Below are 22,820 nucleotides of genomic sequence, written 5' to 3'. Positions count from 1 at the left end.
AAAGTTTACCAGATCCATGTAGTAACTGGTCGTCCTCTCCGTCAAGTTCGTCACATGGTGGGCCCTCTGCATCTGCAGATTGGTGTTCTTCATCAGGAGGAAATTCATCTGCTGGTTCTGGAGGATTCTACATCTGATGTGATTCTGGGGCGCCCATGGTTGAAGCAGCATGATTCCATCATCTCCTGGCGGGCAGGAGACATCCTGAAGTGGGGTACTCACTGTTTTCTTGGATGTTTCCCTGTACTACCAGTTCCAAGTCAAGCTCCAAGTCAAGCTCCCAGTCCTGTCCAAAGGATTCCAAGCTCTAAGAAGATCCATGTCTGTGTTACATCCATTGAGAGTCCATTGAAAAAGAAATCCATCGACATACCTGACTGTTACTCCCACTTCAGTGACGTTTTCTGTCCAAAGAAGGCCTCCAAGCTGCCTCCCCATCGGCCATGGGACTGTGCCATCGATCTTATCCCTGGTGAGCCAGTGCCCAGAGGAAAAATCTATTCCTTGTCCATCCCGGAGGAGAAGGCCATGGAGGAATACATCACTGAGGCGCTATCACAAGGCTACATCCGCCCGTCTACTTCCCCTGCTGCATCCAGTTTTTTCTTCGTTGCCAAGAAGGACAGAGGCTTGTGGCCTTGCATTGATTACAGAGCACTTAACAAAACAACAGTCAAGTTCAGATATCCACTTCCTCTCGTCCTGTCTGCACTGGAACATCTCCGCGGCGCCACTGTGTTCACCAAGCTGGACCTCCGCAGCGCATACAACCTTATCCGAATACGTGAGGGGGACGAATGGAAGACGGCCTTTGTGACCCCTACTGGATACTATGAATACTGCGTTATGCTGTTATGCTCGTCAATGCCCCCTCCGTATTTCAGGATTTCATGCATGAGGTGCTCCGGGAGTTCCTGCACAAGTTCGTGATTGTTTACATCGATGATATCCTCATCTACTCCTGGAGCCTGGCCAAACATCGCCATCACGTTGCGGAGGTCCTCCAGTGCCTGAGGGACTTCAATCTGTTCCTAAAAGCAGAAAAGTGCAGTTTCCATCAGCCCTCAGTGCAGTTCTTGGAGTATAACATCGACCACAGTGGCGTCCGCATGGACGAGAGTAAGGTATCAGCAATAAAGGATTGGCCCCTTCCCACTACTGTCAAAGAACTGCAGAGATTCCTTGGATTCGCCAACTTCTATCAAAGATTCATCAAGAGTTACAGTTCCATCACTTCTCCACTCACCAGCCTACTCCGTGGTAAGCCCAAGTCTCTGTCCTAGCATCCAGCAGTGAAGAAAGCCTTCGAGGACCTCAAGACCGCCTTTACGACTGCTCCCCTCCTTGTTCATCCTGATCCGGAACTTCCCTTCATGGTCGAGGTCGATGTGTCCACCACAGGAGTGGGAGCGGTCCTGTCCCAGCAGCAGGGGAAACCAAGTAGACTCCATCCATGTGCCTTCTTCTCCCGCAAACTCAACTCGGCGCACGACGCATTCCACTAATCCACTCCTCTCATGCGTCGCTGGGCACTGGCCACCCAGGGGTCAATGACACCCTCTTGCTGCTAAAACAGCGCTTCTGGTGGCCCAACATGGCAGCGGATGTCAGGAGGTACGTTAAGGGGTGCAGGGAATGTGCCATGTCCAAGAGCCCCCTTCATTTTCCCTCCGGAAAGCTACAACCTCTGCCCGTTCCAACTCGCCCGTGGTCACATCTAGGAGTGGATTTTGCTCACTGCTCTGGTTGTCTCAATAAACATCGTAAACTGTACCTGTGTCTCCGACCTCCTCTGTACGTAACAACAAAGGCTTGTCCGGTTCATATTTAAAGCTCGTTTCCATGGAATAAAAAAAAAAAAAAAAGGTATTTGGGACTTTTTAACTTTCTCAGAATTGCCTGTTTATATTTCACAATTCAGACTTTATAACGCGATTTTTTTTTTTTTTTTTTTTTTTTTTTTTTTTTTCAGATTTTATCATTTGAACATTTTCCCTCGTAATTCCCTCACAAATTTTATATCTCACGTCTTTTTTTCTCTGAACTGTGAGATATAGACTCGCAACAGCAAGTTTTAAAGGTCAAATTCTGAGATAAATTCACAGTTCTGTGAAAAGAAAGTCACAATTGTTTGATAAAAAGTTGCAATTACCTGGTTTTAATTTTCGTTTTTTCTCCCATGGCGGAAAATTCACAAAGCGCATTTTGTCCACAAAATGTTTTTGCACATTTCTTTTTGTGATTGGGCACATCATGAAATGCATATTCTGTTGAGATATTAACTGGATGAAATGCATTTTGTGACATGCTCGGTGCATTTTGTTCATGAAAGGCGTTTTGTGTCATCCACAAAATGAAAAGTACATTCACCACAAAATCTGAGCCAAACACATTGGTGCTGACAGGAAAACAACAAAGTTTGGTACCAGTCTGTGTGCGTTGAGGCGGTAAGATGATCAGGACTCGGTCAGCGAGGTCGGCCTGTGTGTGGAGCCAGCGGAGCGGCCCTTGTTCAGCTAGACTTCCTCTCTCCCACACGTCGATGACTACAGTTACACCACCACGACTCCTCAGGAATTGAGTCAGGAGCATCACAGCGCGCTGAAACACACCGTCTACTGCAGGATACACCACCAACACCCGCACGGATGAGCCACGCTTCGAGCCATGAACCCACCAGAGGATTTGACCTGGAAGAGGATGAATGAGATGGGAATGACTAACTAAAAGACTACTGCTAATGTCTCTCCACTATATGTGACCTGAAGATATGTCCACAATACCTCTGGTTAAAACATTTAAAACACCCTAACAGAAATACTGGACTGGTCAAGACACATTTATCATAAAATATTTGGTCACACTTCACATTTGGTGACTTTAACAACTATGTACTAACATTAAATACCTACAAGACTATTGACTGTGCAACTACATGTTGTTCTGTAAAATTCCCACATTTAGTGCTAACGAGCGTGAGGTATGGTTTAGGAGTAAAGCTAGGGTTAGGATTATAAATCCTAGAGTTAGATTTTAGGTTAATGGTTATCCTGGCCCTGGTAATATTTTAATTTACTTTGTACATACTGACACCTAGTGGTGCCTTTAAGAACTCTGTCATTTTATTAATACAGCAGCCATATTGGATTTCAGAGCTCATGGTGCAGAGTGTAGAGGTGCATCCATGTCCATCCTTGTTGTTTTACTCTTGAAAAGGCACAATCTGTAAGTTTAATCTATCCAGTAACATATTATTGTTTATTCTGTTTATGATTGATTGTATATCTCACCATTGTTATATTCTAGATTATGTAAAGGTGATTCATATGTATCTTACATACTGTTTTGAGATATGTGAGGTAACTATAGCTTTGTAAAGATAGCATTTTTTCAATATCTTTGTTCATTTTGGTTACAGTTTCACAAATTGGTCTTCAGTAAAGAAAGTTTGACCCTGATTTCCGTCTGCGACCTTTACTGAGCCTTTGTTTAGCTCGCTGCCAAAGCAAAATAAGAAAAACGCAAGCTGAGGGCAGAAGAGTGAAAAGATTGACTTCGTATCAAGAGCCTTATAGTGGACTACATGCACACTATCTTCTGAAAGATCCAGAATGTCACACTCGTCGAAGCACAGCCAGGCATCTAAGCTGGAAACCAGGTCAGAGGCTAAATCTTCAGCCAGTAACACTTCATCCTCACGTCGCTCCCATAAATCTAATGCAAGCCAAGCTGCAGCTGAAGCACGCGCAAAGGCAGAGGCCGCACGCACAAGAGCTGAGTTTGCAAAGCGTCAGATAGACATGGAGATCGAAAAGGCTAGGATCGAAGCAACGCTGAACGCTCTGAAAGAGGAGGGTGAAGCTGAAGCAGCTCTCGCAGCAGCAAGGGTGTTGGAATCTGCAGCAGTTTGTTCAAATTATGAAACTGAAAGGGGCAGTTCCGTTGCTGTGGAACGTACTGATGAATACATTAGAAGGCACTTTTCTCTGAATCAAAATGAGAAGAAAGAAGATGATCAAGCAAGTGCTGAGCACAAAGACATTCCTGGAATCATCCAGATTACTCCTGATGCTGTAAATAACACGAGCAGACATGAACAAATGGGGTATCAGCATACAAGGCAGCCGAATTACTTTCCTTCTCCTGTGAGGAACCCCTGCTCCTCAAGTACGCCAGCACCTCGATCCAGTGAGGTGTCTGATCTTGCAGTGTTTCTTGCACGCCGTGATCTACTCACTAGCAGCTTTAAAGTGTTTGACAACAAGCCAGAGAATTACATACCCTGGAAAACAGCGTTTATGAATGCCATTGATGGTCTGAATCTAAAAGGCAATGAAGAGCTTGATTTGCTTACCAAATGGCTAGAAGGTGAGTCCCTTCGACATGCTCTGAGAATAAGAGCAGCCCATGCACATGATCCTGAAGCAGGCCTCAGGCACTTGTGGCAACGTTTAGACAAAAAATATGGTTCCCCTGAGGTAATTGAAGCATCTTTATTCCAACGTTTAGAGAATTTTGCTAAGATTTCTCACAAAGACTTCAATCAGTTGCAAGCACTCGCAGATCTCCTCCTGGAAGTGCTAGCAGTGAAAGAAGAAGGCAATCTACCTGGTCTTGGATTCCTCGACACATCAAAGGGTATAAACTCTATTGTTGAGAAACTGCCTCACAATCTTCAGGAAGCATGGATAGTTAAGGGAACAAAATACAAGAAAGACTATCTATTTCATTATCCACCTTTTTCATTCTTTGTTGAGTTTGTTAATGAGTATGCTGAAATGAGAACAGATCCCAGCTTCGATTTTCAATCTTCCAACACATTGCCTCTTAAAGCTGAAAAAATCCCAATAAAGCAGTCAAGATTCAGATCTTCTATCTCTGCCAGCAAAACGGAGGTTCAATCAAACACGTCTGTAAGTTCCGACATCAGTCCAGTTGACCTGACAAGACATTGTCCCATCCATAAAAGGAATCACTCACTAGTGAAATGCAGAGGTTTCAGAATGAAGTCCTTAGCTGAAAGAAAAAAGTTTCTCAAGGAGAACTCTATCTGCTACAAGTGTTGCGTTTCCTCAGATCACAGGGCTAAAGACTGCAGGATGATTATCCACTGTACAGAATGCAATAGCAATGATCATGTCTCTGCACTTCATGATGGTCCAGCTCCATGGCTCAAAAATGAACCTACTGTACCAACAGAGGCTCAAGGCGGGGAGCAAGAGGAACCAACCTCCACAGTGACCACATCCGTCTGTACAGAAATATGTGGAACAGGGCTACAAGGAAAGTCATGCTCAAAAATCTGCCTAGTCAATGTTTACCCTGCCGGTCGTCCTGAGGAAAAGAAGCGCATTTACGTCATGCTAGATGATCAAAGTAACCTCTCTTTAGCGAGATCAGCCTTCTTTCGCATGTTCAATGTTCAAGGTGAAGTCTTCCCTTACACGATGAGAACATGTTCAGGCACAGTTGATACTAGTGGGAGGAGAGCAAAAGACTTTGTGGTCGAGTCCTTGGATGGGAAAGTGTCAATGAATCTTCCGACACTCATAGAGTGCAACTCGATCCCTGACAATAGAATGGAAATTCCTACTCCTGAAGCCGCTGCTTACTACCCTCATCTTCAAACTATTGCCTCTCAGATACCTTCACTGGATCCTGCAGCGGATATTCTCATTCTCATAGGGAGAGATCTTATCCGTGCACACAAGGTCCGCAAGCAGCGCAATGGGCCCCACAATGCTCCATATGCCCAACTTCTCGACTTGGGATGGGTGATTGTAGGAGATGTGTGCCTCAGTGGAGCTCACATACCCATGGTGAGCACATTCAAAACTAGTGTGCTTGAGAACGGCAGGCCCAGCTTTCTCATGCCTTGCAAAAACAGCATCTGTTCTAAAGAAAGGTTCACTAGTGAAGATCCCAGGCTCTTTATAAAGAGCACAAAACGATCTCATGACATTGGAAAGCATATCTTCAAACAAACCAATGAAGATAATATGCTTGCACTATCTAAAGAAGATGAGGCTTTCCTGGACATTATGGACAATGAATTCACCAAAGACGATGCAAATAGTTGGGTGGCTCCACTCCCGTTTCGCTGTCCCAGAGCGCGTTTGCCCAACAATAGAGATCAGGCTGTTAGTCGTCTCTTATCACTTCGTCGTACTCTGAAAAGGAAGACAGACATGAAGCACCATTATGTGGAATTCATGGAGACAATGTTCAAAAAAGGACATGCCGAGACTGCCCCCCCTCTTAAAGACAACAAGGAATGTTGGTACCTCCCAAGTTTTGGTATTTATCACCCACAAAAGCCAGGGAAGCTCAGGATAGTGTTTGATTCAAGCGCCCAATACAACAACATATCCTTAAATCAAGTTCTCCTTAAAGGTCCAGACTTGAACAACAGCCTGATAGGTGTGATCATCCGCTTCAGATCAGACTCCTATGCTGTGATGGCGGATATTGAACAAATGTTTCACAGCTTTCTGGTCAAAGAAGAACATCGAGATTACCTGCGCTTCTTGTGGTTTCGGGGTCACAATCTTGATGGAGACATTGTGGAGTACCGTATGAGGGTCCACGTTTTTGGCAATTGTCCCTCTCCATCAGTAGCTGTATACGGGCTCAAGAGAACAGCTGTAGAGGGAGAACAGGAGTATGGAAGTGATGCAAGGCTCTTCATTGAGCGCCATTTCTATGTGGACGACGGGCTGAAATCATTCAGTTCGGAAGCGGAGGCCGTTGATGTGTTGAGCAGAGCTCAAAAGATGCTAGCACGATCCAACCTCCGCCTACACAAAATTTCATCCAACAGCCACGTCGTCATGAGAGCTTTTCCGAATGAGGATTTAGCAACTACTCTGCAGGGCCTTGATCTTGGTGTAAACTCACCAGCCATTCAGCGAAGCTTAGGATTGTGCTGGGACTTGTCAACAGATACATTTGTGTTTCAAGTTTCCATCAGTGACAAACCTTACACTAAGCGAGGAGTGCTCTCTACCATCAACAGTTTGTACGATCCTCTAGAATTTATAGTACCTGTAAGCATCGAGGGTCGCTCTATCCTAAGAGACATCTCTGGAAATGCAGATGATTGGGATGTTATTCTGCCTGAAGAGAAACAGGAGCGATGGCAAAAATGGAAAGATTCACTCAAACATGTGCAAGGGCTGAAAATCCCAAGAATGTATACCTCTACTTCATTATCTACTGCACACAAGAAAGAGGTCATCATTTTTTGCGATGCTTCCACTAAGGCTGTAGGTACAGTAGCTTACCTGAAAGTTACTGACGCAGATGGTTTTAGTGAAGTTGGTTTCCTCTTCGGCAGAGCAAAACTTGCCCCAAAGCCAGATGTCACTGTCCCTCGACTTGAGTTATGTGCGGCTGTACTAGCAGTGGAAGTAGCAGAAATGCTTCAAGAACAGCTGGATACAAAGCTGGATGATTTGAGATTCTACACTGACTCCAAGGTAGTGCTTGGATACATCTTCAATGAAACAAGGCATTTCTATGTTTACGTTCACAACCGAGTGCAGCGCATTAGGCACTCTACACAACCTCATCAGTGGAACTTTGTGCCCACTCATCTTAATCCAGCTGATGCAGCTAGCAGAGGGCTTTCCTCCGAGCAACTGACTTCATCATATTGGCTTACAGGGCCTCCATTTCTCCTTCACACAAGGCAAGACGAACTTGATAAAAGGCCTTACATCCTTGTCAGTCCTGAAACAGATGCAGAGCTTCGTCCTGAGTGTGTTACCTGTGTTACTAGCCTGTCACAAAGAAACCTTGGAAGTGCAAGGTTCCAAAGATTCTCCAGATGGAGCTCCCTGTTAAAGGCTGTAGCACGACTGCAACACATAGCCAAATCTTTCAAGCCCGGTACAGGAAATGTCTGTCACGGATGGCACATTTGCAACAAGCATAAGGAGGAAGAGCAGCTAAAACAGGCTAAAGCTACGATCATTCAAACTGTCCAGACAGAAGTCTACAGAGATGACTTTAAACGCCTAGAACAAGGTCGATCTGTGCAAAGGTCAAGTCCTCTCAACAAACTCTATCCATTCATTGACACAGAAGGGTGTCTCAGAGTAGGAGGTCGGCTGGGGAGAGCTCAACTACCATCTGAAGAACTGAATCCAGCTCTCATACCTGGTAAATGTCATGTTACCCAGCTTTTGATTCGACACTTCCACGAGAAAGTGTGTCACCAAGGCCGTCATCTCACAGAAGGTGCCATCAGGGCAGGTGGCTACTGGATTGTTGGAGGTAAGAGATCAGTTAGCAGCTCCATTTTTAACTGTGTCACCTGTCGCAAGCTGAGAGGCAAGCAAGAGCAGCAGATCATGGCAGATTTACCAGCCGACAGATTACACATAGACCCACCATTTACATTTGTGGGTCTGGATGTCTTCGGTCCATGGCCAGTCGCAGCCAGAAAAACACGAGGATGCCAAGCAGAAGCTAAAAGATGGGCAGTCATATTTACTTGCATGACCACACGAGCGATTCACATAGAAGTGATCGAGTCTATGAGTGCTTCATGTTTTACCAATTCTCTGCGGCGTTTCTTTGCCATCAGAGGCCCCGCTAAGATCCTGAGGTCTGATTGTGGAACCAACTTTGTGAGAGCCTGCAAAGAGCTACAAATTGATAAGCGAGGTTGCCAAAACACAAACATCCAAGCTTACCTATCGGATAACCAATGTTGTTGGCAGTTCAATCCTCCACATGCTTCACATATGGCAGGGTCCTGGGAGCGCATGATTGGAGTTGCCCGACGTATTCTTGATGCCATGCTCCTGCAACATAGCCCTGCTAGGCTCACACATGAAGTTTTGGTAACATTCATGGCAGAAGTGAGCGCAATTGTGAATGCTCGTCCCTTAACTGCAGTCTCCACTGATCCAGAACAACCGATGATACTAACGCCAGCAATGTTGCTCACGCAAAAAGTTGGAGCCCCACCAGTACCACCTGGTCAAATTGAAAATCACGATCTATGCAGAGCTCTGTGGCGTCGTGTTCAGTATTTAGCCAATGTCTTCTGGGGAAGATGGAAGAATGAATATTTGAGTGGACTTCAAGGACGTCGCAAGTGGCGTACAGCTAAGCCAAACCTACAGAATGGAGATGTGGTGCTTCTGAAAGATGCCCAGGAGAAAAGAAATGACTGGCCAGTTGGGATCATAACTAAAACCTACCCAAGTGAAGACGGCAAAGTTAGAAAGGTTGAAGTAAAAATCATAAAGAAAGGTGAACAAAGGTTCTTCCTGAGACCAGTCACAGAGGTGGTTCTTTTGGTTTCCAAGGAAACAAGTTAGATTGGTAGCCTAACAATCTTGACTGTACGATGTTGACATTTAATTACTGTTCCGTAAGTCTAGTGTGACATCTATTGATGTCAGGCGGGGAGTATCCTGGCCCTGGTAATATTTTAATTTACTTTGTACATACTGACACCTAGTGGTGCCTTTAAGAACTCTGTCATTTTATTAATACAGCAGCCATATTGGATTTCAGAGCTCATGGTGCAGAGTGTAGAGGTGCATCCATGTCCATCCTTGTTGTTTTACTCTTGAAAAGGCACAATCTGTAAGTTTAATCTATCCAGTAACATATTATTGTTTATTCTGTTTATGATTGATTGTATATCTCACCATTGTTATATTCTAGATTATGTAAAGGTGATTCATATGTATCTTACATACTGTTTTGAGATATGTGAGGTAACTATAGCTTTGTAAAGATAGCATTTTTTCAATATCTTTGTTCATTTTGGTTACAGTTTCACAAATTGGTCTTCAGTAAAGAAAGTTTGACCCTGATTTCCGTCTGCGACCTTTACTGAGCCTTTGTTTAGCTCGCTGCCAAAGCAAAATAAGAAAAACGCAAGCTGAGGGCAGAAGAATGGTTGGGTTATGTTTAGGGGTAAAATTAACAGTGTATACAAATATTAATTAAATACAAATATTTTAAATGCGATTACAATGCACCAACATGTATGTACATAATAAGCATTTTGGATCAAATGGTACATAGTAGGTAAGGCCACCTGATATAAAGTTTGTCCCATTATTTTTTTTGGAATTGTATTTTCTCAATTTAAATCCATTCACGCACAGTTTGGAACTGAACAGTGAATGAAATAACATGTTATGACTGGATAACAGAGATCACTTGAAATATTAAACCACTGTAAGAATATCATTCAAATGTATGCATGACTTTTTTTCTTTTGTGGAACATAATCATATTTTGTCAATCAATCATATTGGAACGTCTCACTGTAAAACCTAAAAGTGAAATTAAATTAAATTAGTCTGTTCCCCGAACTAGTAATTAATAAACCCCTGAACTCATTTAAGGGTAATCATTTAAATGATGTCCAACAAATAAAAAACATTACAGATACACAAATGATAAAGCTCAGTTTTCTGAATCCTTTCTACAAAAACACTTTTCTTTTTTTTTGTTCTTTTTTTTTTTTTTTTGTTAGAGTTACTGGCCACAGTCTTAATTGTTTAATTGTTGGTGATTTTAATATCCATGTAGATAATGAAAAAAGCGCATTAGGATTAGCATTTCTAACACTTCTAGCATTTATAACATTCTAAACTCTATTGGAGTTACACAACACGTGTCATCACTTAAGATCTAATATTGTCACGTGGAATCGATGTTGAAATTCTGCAGCAAAGCGATGACATCTCAGATCATTATCTAGTCTTGTGTATACTCCATTTAGCTAAGGCTGCAAAACAAACTCCCTGTTACAAATATGGTATCACTTCTACCACTAAAGAATGTTTTATAAATAAACTTCCTGATTATTTTCAACACCTCGGCATACCAGATAGCTTAGAAGAACTCAATGTTGCAACAGAAACCATCTTAACTAACTCTCTTTTCCAGCACTTTAGACACGGTTGCTTCTTTGCACTCAGAGATGATTAAGGAAAATAGTCAGACACCATGGTATAATGAGCAAGCTCTGCTCAAGAGAGCAGACCAAAAAATGGAGTGCTAGAAGAAAACAAAACTAGAGGTTTTTCGCATTTCGAAATGCGAAAAACCTCTAGTTTTGTTTTCCATTATCATCATACAATTTTAGAATATTTAATTTGGTGTTTCGAATATGTTTTTCATGTTGAAAACCTGAAGCTGTATTTTTAAGTGAATATTTGCAGTCTAAGAATTCAGAACAAAAAATATAGAACAAAAGTCTATAATTCAAATTTAAACAATTCAAATCATATTATCATATTTCTATCTCCATACTCTGTCAGGTCTTCGTCGTCCATTAGGAACTTGGCTGTGCTCTTTGATACCAATCTTTAGTTTAAAAGCCACATTTCTAGCATCTGTAAAACTGCATTTTTCCATCTTAAAAATATATCTAAATTACAACATATGCTCTCAATGACAAATGCAGACAAGTTACTTCATGCATTCATGACCTCAAGGCTAGATTACTGTAATGCTTTACTGGGTGGTTGCCCTGCACGCTTAATAAACAAACTCCAGCTGGTCGAAAATGCCAATTACTTACAAAGCACTAAATGGTTTGGCTCCTCAGTACTTGAGCCAGCTCTTAACGCATTATAGTCCTTCACGTCTATTGCGATCTCAAAATTCTGGCCAATTGATAATACCTAGAATAGCAAAATCAACTGCAGGCAAGAGATCCTTTTCCTATTTTGCACCCAAACTCTGGAACAGTTTTCCTAGCCTTGTTCAGGAAGCAGACACACTCTGTCAGTTTAACCTGGCATACACAACACATCACATTTCTAAAATTCAAATCCGTTAAAGGATTGTTAGGCTACATAAATTAGGTCAGCCGGAACCGGGAAAACTTCCTATAAAAGTTGAGGTGGATATGCTCCTCTCTGGCCCATCTTATGAGGAGTTGGTTGATGTAATGACTCCTTGCCACAGCCAAATTAAACCTAGACAGCAGGTGACCCCGAGCCGGATCCCTTTACAAACCGACAAATCTGTGGAAAATAGCAGTCGCAAAATAGATTCGAAAACGGACAACGAACGCACGTTTTTTCTGGAGTTTTACAAGACGAGACTGCAACAGTTGGTATTGTACCTCAAAAAACTTCGAGTGGTCAAACTGTTCTACTAATGAATTAATTTCTTACCGATTACTGGACCGATTACCGACTAGACTGGATGAGTGATTCCCCACTCCAGTCCCACTCAAATGTGAATGGGCTCGCTGAACACGGGACTACAAGAATGCCCCGAGTTGAAGATTCAACTATCTTGCTCCCAGTACAACGTCCGCTCGATTGCTGCAATGGTTAATCTTTTGGGGTTAAATGCGTGACAGTACATTTGCTCCATCCCTTTCAATCGATTGCCTCTGGCTTATGGCGATAAATATTGTGTTTAATCATGTGTGTTACCTCAATGGTGTTTTGTATTGTTCCTAAACTTCCTATAAAACAAAAAACGGTTGGGGAAAGACCTGGCAACCTACCCCGGAAAAGTCATTGCCAAGAAAATTCATGGACAGTCTCTCGTGAATAGCAAGAGATGGCCACAGAGTCCTCAAGAGTCGTACACAACTGAAATGGTAATAGATAGATAGACTTGACTGACTTTCCAATCAATTCCCCATGGGCAAAATCTAGCATCTTCCTACGTTTGTTCATGTTCTAGAAGCCGTTTCACTCATACAGCACAATAGGGAAGAAAAGATTACCACAACTTCTGTTTCATGCCAACTTTAAAATGAATAATTTGTAACAGATTTCTAGCTCCCAGCATGCTTTGTGTCAGACTGAATAAGGAGAATGAATGTTGAAATTAAGTGTTATTGTGTTTTTCATCTTTGAGTTTAACTTCCTTTTTTTTTTTTTTTTTGAGTTCTGCCAACTTACTAGAGTTTCCTCTTTTTTCCATACAATGGAAGCCAAAGGGCACAAAAACTTGTAATCTAGTAACCAATGATCTTCAAAATATCTTCCTTTGTGTTCCACAAAAGAAAGGAAGAAATGCAGATTTGGAACAAAATGTCAGTGAGTAAATGATTATCTAATTTTCATTTTGGGGTGAAATATCCCTTTAAATCATTTCTACATAAATCTGGTTTAGTCAGCTTTGCTGTCCCACCAGGAAAGTGGCTCTGGGTACCGGTTCTCCCCATACCTGTTTATAAAGGTGTGTAAGCGGGTTTTAAATCATTTTATTGTTCACTTACACAGGATGCAGCAGCAGAGAAGTATCGAAAGGAAAAGAAGCACCAGCATGCATCCAGCACCAATGGCCAAATCAGGCCTGTCTGAAACAGAAAATCCCAAGAGTAACCAGACAAAGGTTCTGAACAGACAATGTGTAAAATGAGAAGATGAATTATGGGATACTCACCCGTACATTTCACTTCATGCTGAGCATAACTATCATGCGAACAGGCTTCAAAGTGAGGTAATATCTGCCATCAAATAATGCAAGACCAATGTTTAAATAATTAAATAATTAAAAAGTCCTTTAAAATTACTCAAGTCAGTTATTATGTGTTCAAAAGAGCATTATTTTTTATAGTATATTTATGTTTTTTGTCTTTATTTTGACAGGACAGGCAAGGAGAGACAGAAAGTGAAAGGAAAGAAAATGGGTCTTGAAAATTAACTTTGTTTTTTACTCATTGGCGTATATTGAGCAATTTAAAAGTAAAAAGTTATAATAAAAAGTTAATTTCCATTACATTTCAAAGTGGAACTCTACGCTGCATCCTCAGTTTCAATGCTTTGCGTGTGCCGGTATTAGAAGCATGTGTGTTATATGGCAATTTTGATTGGCTATCGCAGTTAGGAGTTGTGTGTCATATGTCTAGGAGAGGAGCATGCGCGGTCAGCCCATGTAATCGCTTCACAGTGAGGAAGCTCCGCTCCCGATCCTTTCTTAAGCATCACTCGCTAGCTCTTCCTGTCTCAGGTCTTCCGATCTGGCAGAGAGCATGTTGTTGGCCTGATCAGATGTGACGGGAGTTGAGGTGGACATGCTCCTCTCTGGCCCATCTTATGAGGAGTTGGTTGATGTAATGACTCCTTGCCACAGCCAAATTAAACCTAGACAGCAGGTGACCCCGAGCCGGATCCCTTTACAAACCGACAAATCTGTGGAAAATAGCAGTCGCAAAATAGATTCGAAAACGGACAACGAACGCACGTTTTTTCTGGAGCTTTACAAGACGAGACTGCAACAGTTGGTATTGTACCTCAAAAAACTTAGAGTGGTCAAACTGTTCTACTAATGAATTAATTTCTTACCGATTACTGGACCGATTACCGACTAGACTGGATGAGTGATTCCCCACTCCAGTCCCACTCAAATGTGAATGGGCTCGCTGAACACGGGACTACAAGAATGCCCCGAGTTGAAGATTCAACTATCTTGCTCCCAGTACAACGTCCGCTCGATTGCTGCAATGGTTAATCTTTTGGGGTTAAATGCGTGACAGTACATTTGCTCCATCCCTTTCGATCGATTGCCTCTGGCTTATGGCGATAAATATTGTGTTTAGTCATGTGTGTTACCTCAATGGTGTTTTGTATTGTTTTGTGCACCTTCTATATATTAGATCTGATATTATAGTCACCCATATTTTAAGGTCTTCACAGGGACCCGTGTATTCCAGTTCCACTTGACATTCTTTGCATCCCTGTAGAGCCAACAAACAAATATTAAGGAATGACAGAACTGGCAGAAAAAAATGTTTTACTACACCAGCAGAACTTTTTTTACTTGTGTATACTTAAAACAAGTGAAGAGAATCTTATGCATATTATAAAGATATATTATTTGAAAACAAGTCTTTGTATCTTATGCTGTATGGGTTTTCAAGTACATTTATTTAAAAGATTTTTAGATATTTTATTTATTTACTTATTCACTTATTTTCCTGTGGGTTGCAGTGTTGTTTGTGCTTGGAATTCATTTTAGCATGAAATGAAATGTTGAAGAAGAACATACCCCTTTTTTCTCAACAGTTTTTAGTAAATCTTCAACTTCATCTCCTTTTTTTGTCAGTTCGATGGTGTATCTGTCCGCCGCAGAGCTCGCATTGAAGTTCACCACTATTTTATCACCATGAAGGACTGAATAAATCTGAGCGTTCCATTGGACTTCAGCTGGGAAATCAATCGAACAGGGAGAAGAGTAGTCAGTCCCCAAATAACTGAAAAGGTATTAAAAGTATTAAAGTGGAGTGTGTGTCAGCCTGCAGTGTTTGTGCTCCAGACATCAATGATTCCTCAAATGAAAAAAAGAGATGTGCTGTTATTTTAATAACTGATCAGATGCACAAATTTAAGCTGCTGGATAAAATAAGTGAAAAAGTCCCACAGACGTACATTGAAGGAGAAATCCGAGCCATATCTTGATACCAGAGCTGTGTATGAAATTCATGTCAGGTGTCAGATATTTTGTACTGATGTCTGAAATCACATTGAAGATGATCTAGTCTAGAGCACACATTCAATCTCATAATGCACGTAACACAATTAGAAGTGAGTTTGCATGTTCTCCTCGTGTTGCTGTGGGTTTCCTCTGGGTGCTCCAGTTTATCTAGCTATATTGTATTTATACTGTATATTGTTTTAAAATTAAATATACTGTATTTAATGTTAAAAAAAAAAAAAAAAAAACTGTAAGAGGTTGATTTTTTCCTATTAAAGAGCACCTATTCTTCTTTTTTTCCATGTTCATCTTTCTTTAGTGTGTAATGTTGCTGTCTGAGCATGAAAACGGTCTCCAAAGTCCCTTGTGCAGGAGTTCTTCTCTATATCAGTGTCACTGTTACTGAACTCCCTGAAACACCTCCATTGTAGTCTTGAGTTTTCTTCCAGGAATGAACACGTCACAATATTCCTCATTTACATAATTCCCACCCACGGCATATGCAAAATAAAGGGGCGGGCCTGGTTGAGTTAGTTGGTATTGTGTTGAAACTGGTGGTTATGGTAAGGGGCGGGATATTTTTAAAGAACACAAAGCGCTTGACCAATCATAACACACTGCTCCATCCGACCAATCAGAGCACATTGTGCTTTTCAGAAGGAAGGGCTTCATAGAGACAGGAACTAAACAGAGCGTTAGTGACAGACTGAGAAGAGAGGAGCTGAACAATGGAGAATATGAGGAAAATAATCAACATTCAAGCAGGAAAACCTGCAAAAACAACATCAAGACTTTGTCAAAGAACATAACAGAGAAGCATCTCTCTGAGCATATGTTGTTCTAGAACTTGGGTATACCTTTCAGCATTGATGGTGCCTTTCCAGATGTGTAAGCTTCCCATGCCACATGCACTCATGCCATCATACCATCAGAGATGCAGGCTTCTGAACTGAGCGCTGATAACAACTTGGGTTGTCCTTGTCCTCTTTAGTCTGGATGACATGGCGTCCCAGTTTTCCAAAAAGAACTTCAAATTTTGATTTGTCTGACCACAGAACAGTTATCCACTTTGCCACAGTCCATTGTAAATGAGCCTTGGCCCAGAGAAAATGTCTGCGCTTCTGGATCATGTTTAGATATGGCTTCTTTTTTGACCTATAGAGTTTTAGCCGGCAACAGCGAATGGCACGGTGGATTGTGTTCACCGACAATGTTTTCTGGAAGTATTCCTGAGCCCATGTTGTGATTTCCATTACAGTAGCATTCCTGTATGTGATGCAGTGCCATCTAAGGGCCCGAAGTTCACGGGCATCCAGTATGGTTTTCCGGCCTTGACCCTTACGCACAGAGATTGTTCCAGATTCTCTGAATTTTTGGATGATATTATGCACTGTAGATGATGATAACTTCAAACTCTTTGCAATTTTTCTCTGAGAAACTCCTTTCTGATATTGCTCCACTATTTTTGGCCGCAGCATTGGGGGAATTGGTGATCCTCTGCCCATCGTGACTTCTGAGAGACACTGCCACTCTGAGAGGCTCTTTTTATACCCAATCATGTTGCCAATTGACCTAATAAGTTGCAAATTGGTCCTCCAGCTGTTCCTTATATGTACATTTAACTTTTCCGGCCACTTATTGCTACCTGTCCCAACTTTTTTGGAATGTGTAGCTCTCATGAAATCCAAAATGAGCCAATATTTGGCATGACATTTCAAAATGTCTCACTTTCAACATTTGATATGTTATCTATATTCTATTGTGAATAAAATATAAGTTTATGAGATTTGTAAATTATTGCATTCCTTTTTTATTCACAATTTGTACAGTGTCCCAACTTTTTTGGAATCGGGTTGGTACAAACAGCTTATATTCAAATGTAGATATGAATTACTTAATTATTTGTTTTTAGCTCGCACATAAAGAACTGTGTCATCACAGACAGAGTAAAGTCAGGCAAATCCTGTATAACCCCCCATCTATAAACTGAACAGAATAGGTCCCAAAATTGAACCTTGAGGAACTCCAATATTACAGTTAAGATATGTTGATTGACTATTACCCACACATACCACTTTTCTTCCTGTTTGATAAATATGAATTCATCCATTAAATGGCATCAATAGAAAAATTAGAAGAGTGTGAGCTTTGAAAGGAGTACCTCAATCGAAAGCCTTCTGTAAATAAATAAAAAAATCCTGCTCCTATTGTCATATTCATAGTTTCAAACACAGCTCAGAATATCATATATTTCAGTTGAAGTGTCTGAAGATCTCAAAATGAAAAATATTTTTGAGGAAATAATGAAACATCACACCACATAGAACAGAGATGATGAAATGAAGATGAAAACTGACCTGTTTCGAAAGACTTGATATAATTGTCCTCCACTGCAGGTGGTGGTGGTAGGTTATAGGCCCAGATGGTATATATGTTTGAAGGACAAATGGGTAAATTTGACACAGTGAAATTGAACCACAGCTGTCAATCAAGAAAAGAGTGAGGTTAGGAATATATCAATGTTTTCTGTGATGCTCGATGTCCTTTGACTGGCACTGTGATGTTGTAGTAAAGGCACTGATGACTGTCTAATGATATTAAAATGAGGCTCTCATCTTCAGTCTGTTTTCTGATTCATCTTCATAAGGCTTTCCAGACAAAGAAATTATGTTCTTCCATATTTTTGTCTTGTTTTTCAGTAAAATGTTTGAGTAAGAATTTTTTTTTTTTTTTTTTGTCTAACGGTTATACAGTAGTATCGTGAATAAATGTTTTACTGGCATCTTCCTCATTCTGTTATGAAATACGCAGTGTGATTGGCATATATTTACCTGTTGTAGAGCATCGAGATTGATTTGCTTTGAGGTAAATGGAGGCTGGTATTCACATCTATAAGTTAACTCTGAAGTAACGTGTATCCATGTGCTTTTAAGAGTGTGAATGGTACCTAAGAAGAAAATATTCATAACGAATTTATGCAACAATGTACAACTCAGTCTAAGATATTTAATAAACAATTATTCACTATTACCATAATGCAATTAATACCCATTTTTATGCCTTTTTCAAAAAAAAAAAAAAAAAAACAATGTGAAAAACGTGTGTGTGTGTGTGTGTGTGTGTGTGTGTGTGTGTGTGAAGTAGAGGTCTTCTCCGGTCCTAAAATATGTACTGGATACAAATCACTTCTTACTTTTTAATTAATTTATTTTTTTTAAACCTGACCAGATAAAATTAGATCTGAGTCCAGCCCAACAGCATTTATATTTGAACCCGTCTGGACCCGAACATAAAAGGCATTGACGTGTGCAAAGCCGGTGTCCTGCTGACTAATTTGACTGCTGCTCCATTACTTTCATTTATTTATTTAATTAATATATTATTACTTCATTATTGCCTGCACAATGGATAGGCCTGCCATTTATTTTGTTTTTCAGCTGTGACCAGTGGATTGGATCCCTTTTGAGGGAACTCGCACTGCGTCGGTAACGACACTTTGGGGAATGCCTCCCAGCGTAGCGCATCTGAAGAATGAATGAAACTATTCCAATCCTGATTGGTGTTGCGTCAAGGCGTAACATGTGACGGCATAAACGGAAGCTACAAAGGGACACCGGCACACAACTGAGTTAGCTTTTGCTCTTCAGCAAGCGCTCTCTGTTATTGTTTGTCTTATTTGGTGTTGTTTGTCACAAAGCATATATTTTATCATGGCGAGTGAACAGTTTAAGAAGTGTGTGCATCCCTGCCCGAGGTTTATAACGAGTGGGGACACACATTAGATGTGTGTGCTTTGTTTGGGAGTGCAGCACGCCCGGGCAGCTCTCGAGGGAGCTGCTTGTGCGCACTGTGAAGCTCTGCCAATCAGAGTGCTGCGCTCCCGCTTGGCTGTGTTTGATGAGGCCAGCCAGACTCGCGAGCCCCACGGTTCGGGTCCCGTGTCCACCGAGGCGGCGCGCCGGCTTAGATTGTGGGGTTCGCAGATGGATTTTGCAGGAGGGCACGAGACTGCTGCGGCACATTCTCAGTCCTCGTCTGACAGTTCCGATGTTCCCGCTAGCCATGCGGATGCCCACCCCCTGACGGCTTCTTCCACACGGGAGGAGAACCCGATGTTTGAGCTGTCTGATTCTGAGGAATTAGACGTGTTTGACATCGAGGCAGGTGAAATTTTAGAGAGCTTGCCACTGCATTCACCTGCATGTGAGGAGCTTGTTGATGTGTTAACACGTGCTGTGGCCAAACTTAATGTTGACTGGCCACAAGAAAGCCAGGAAGTGCAAGTCAGTAAATTAGATGAGCACATCCTGCAACACAGATCTCAGCCACAACGCCGGGTTTACCATTTTTTCCAGACTTACACAATGAGTTGTGTAAGTCATGGAGTAAACCTTATTCAACATGTTTGTCTAACCCTCCTGTGTTAAACTATAGTAACGTTATAGGAGGGCGTCAGTGCGGTTATGGGACGATGCCTCGGGTGGAAGAGGCTTTAGCCAGCTACCTCTCCCCTGACGCTGCATCGTCTCTTAAAGCTCCGGTGCTGCCCACCAAACCCTGTCGTGATACATCATTATTGGTGGGCAGGGCTTATATGGCGGCTGGGTGCACTGGTGCATGCCTGCATACTATGGTGCTTATGCAAGCATACCAGGCCGATATATTGAAAGATTTAGATGAGGGTGAGGGACCAACTCCAAAAGAAGTAGCGGAGTTGAGTAAAGCCGCAGATTTGTCTCTTTCCGTGTTACCAAGGAGACGGCCCGCGCCATCGGCTGCTCCATGGCAGCTATGGTAGCCACGGAGAGACATCTGTGGCTAAACCTATCGGGGATGAAGGAGAAGGACAGGGCCTTTCTTCTAGATGCCCCAATATCGCCTTCTGGCCTGTTCGGCGACGCAGTTAATACTGTCGTCAACAGGTTTCAGGAGGCAAAAAAGCAGTCTGCGGCTTTCAAACAGTATCTCCCTCGCCATTGTAACTCTGCTTAGGCTGCTTCGAGTGTGCAGCCCCAGCCGTCCTCAAGCTCCTTGTACCGGCAGGTACAAAAAGAGATTGTCATTTCTAGAGCCCCTCCTCAGGGATCTTGGCAACAGAGGCAAAGCTCAAAATGCTTCGGGAAAGAGGTCCTAGCCGTTGCAGGGCCTCTGAGGGTTGTCCCCCCCCCGGGGTGGAGCGATCGAGGTCGTTTCCACCTCAGAACCCTCAGGAAATCAATGATGGATTCCCGCCGTCCAGTACACTTCGGGCCACGTCGATTTCCAGCAAACGCACGCTGCAGTGTCCGCCCCAAGGGCTTGTGGCCTGGCAGCGACAGCGTCCGTACACAGAAAATCTTTTTTGATCTTTTCCTGCAGGTATTCCACTTCAGGGGATCGTGAACGATACTCAAAGAACACCCGAGGTCAGCCTCGAGAGGCTGATTCCCTTAGTAGATTATGTCGGGGCATGGCAATGCCTTCCGAATGTATCTCCATGGGTCCTGCGTACAGTAGTAAAGGGGTATAGACTGCAGTTCGGTTGCCGCCCCTCAAAGTTCAATGGGTGGTCTGGACAGTGGTGGACTCAGAGCAGGGTTGGGTGATGGAACAGGAAGTTCACTCCCTGTTGGTAAAGGAGGCCATAGAATGTGTTCCTCCACCGGACAGGGAGTCCGGGTTTTACAGCTGGTACTTCATAGTTCCCAAGAAGGATGAGGGGTTGCGTCCAATTTTAGATCTGCGGCACTTGAATCGTTCTCTGAGGAGATTCAGGTTCAAGATGCTCACTATTCCCACCATCATAAGTCAGATCAGATCCGAGGACTGGTTTGTCACGATAGATCTAAAAGACACATACTTCCACGTTTCCATCATTCCTTCTCACAGGAAGTTCCTGAGGTTCGCTTTCGGGGGTGAAGCGTTTCAGTATCGGGTTCTTCCGTTTGGCCTAGCTCTCTCCCCTCACACATTCACCAAGTGCATGGACGCAGCTCTAGCGCCACTGAGGCTGCAGGGCATCCGTGTGCTGAATTATATTGATGATTGGCTTATTCTAGCCCAGTCTTGAGAGTTGGCAGTTTGGCATTGAGATATCGTCCTTGGCCACATTCAGAGCTTGGGGTTGAGACTCAACACGAAAAAGAGCGTGTTGTCGCCTGCTCAGACGACCACGTTCCTAGGGGTGGTATGGGACTCGACAACGATGCGGGCACAATTGTCTCCCACTCGGGTCAAGGCCATCCTGGCAATGGTCTCCAGAATAAAGCTAGGCCACGCTATCACTGTAAAGCAGTTCCAAAGGCTGCTGGGGCTCATGGCATCTGCATCCAACATAATACCTTTTGGTCTTCTGCACATGAGACCCCTACAGTGGTGGTTAAAAGCCAAGGGGTTTTCCTCTAGAGGGAATCCATTCCGTATGATCAGGGTCACACTCCGATGCCTTCGTGCCCTCTCCATATGGAAGAAACCTTGGTTTCTGTCCCAAGGCCCAGTATTGGGAGCGTCATGACGCCGAAAAGTATTTTCAACAGACGCATCCCTTACAGGTTGGGGCACGGTCATGGACGGCCACTTTGCGAGAGGTCTGTGGCAGGCCCAGCATTCCACATGGCACATAAATTGCTGGCAGTCTACGAAGCTCTGAGGAGTTTTCTCCCAGATCTCAGCAGCCAACATGTCCTAATACGAGCTGACAATATGTTGGTGGTCTCATATTTGAACCATCAGGGGGGTCTGAGTTCGCACCCTCTGTGCAGACTGGCGCATCAGATCCTCTTGTGGTCCCAGGGGAAACTGTTGTCTCTCAGAGCAATGTATGTTCCCGGGGACCAGAACCAGGGAGCAGACATCCTGTCGAGGCAGGGGTTGAGGCCCGGGGAATGGAGACTTCACCCCAATGTGGTGAAGTCAATATGCGAGAGGTACGGCCCAGTGGAGGTGGATTTGTTTGCGTCTCGAGAGATGACCCACTGTCCACTGTGGTTTTCTCTCATGCATCCAGCCCTGTTGGGGTTGGATGCCATGGTACAAACATGGCCGAGGCTACGCCTGTACACTTTTCCCCCGATCGCTCTGCTCCCGGGAGTTCTGGAGAGGGTCCAGAAAGAAGGGGTCAGTCTATTGCTGGTAGGCCCATTCTGGCCGGCCCGAGTATGGTTCTCAGACATCATGTTACTCCTGGCAGGTCAACCATGGCAGATTCCTCTGAGGAGGGATCTGCTGTCTCAGGCAGGGGGCACGATATTTCCCCCTTGGCCAGAGCTGTGGAAACTGTGGGTCTGGCCCCTAAAGGGACTCTGTACCTAGAGGCTGGCCTGTTGGCTGGAGTGATCGAGACCAAACTAAGTTCCAGGGCTCCTTCGACGAGGAGATTGTATGGCCTAAAGTGGAATGTGTTTTTCATTTGGTGTAGA

The 22,820-nt window shown here is 43.0% G+C and overlaps 1 protein-coding gene across 2 annotated transcripts in view; it reads right to left on the bottom strand.

Annotated features, from left to right (window-relative positions):
* LOC125280524 (interleukin-17 receptor B-like) overlaps window positions 1-22,820 on the bottom strand; it is a 30,417-nt gene that overhangs the window by 2,877 nt on the left and 4,720 nt on the right. For both annotated transcript variants that reach the window (XM_048211098.1, XM_048211099.1), the window contains exons 5-11: window positions 18,255-18,370; window positions 17,781-17,904; window positions 14,998-15,155; window positions 14,624-14,686; window positions 13,393-13,456; window positions 13,226-13,306; window positions 2,427-2,690 (exon numbers count right to left, since the gene is read on the bottom strand). In XM_048211098.1, the coding sequence (XP_048067055.1) occupies window positions 2,427-2,690; window positions 13,226-13,306; window positions 13,393-13,456; window positions 14,624-14,686; window positions 14,998-15,155; window positions 17,781-17,904; window positions 18,255-18,370 (870 nt within the window). The remainder of the gene's footprint in view (window positions 1-2,426; window positions 2,691-13,225; window positions 13,307-13,392; window positions 13,457-14,623; window positions 14,687-14,997; window positions 15,156-17,780; window positions 17,905-18,254; window positions 18,371-22,820) is intronic.

The sequence above is a fragment of the Megalobrama amblycephala genome, linkage group LG12, assembly GCF_018812025.1.
Source record: "Megalobrama amblycephala isolate DHTTF-2021 linkage group LG12, ASM1881202v1, whole genome shotgun sequence".
NCBI lineage: Eukaryota > Metazoa > Chordata > Actinopteri > Cypriniformes > Xenocyprididae > Megalobrama > Megalobrama amblycephala.
This window is presented reverse-complemented; position numbering and strand designations above follow the sequence as displayed.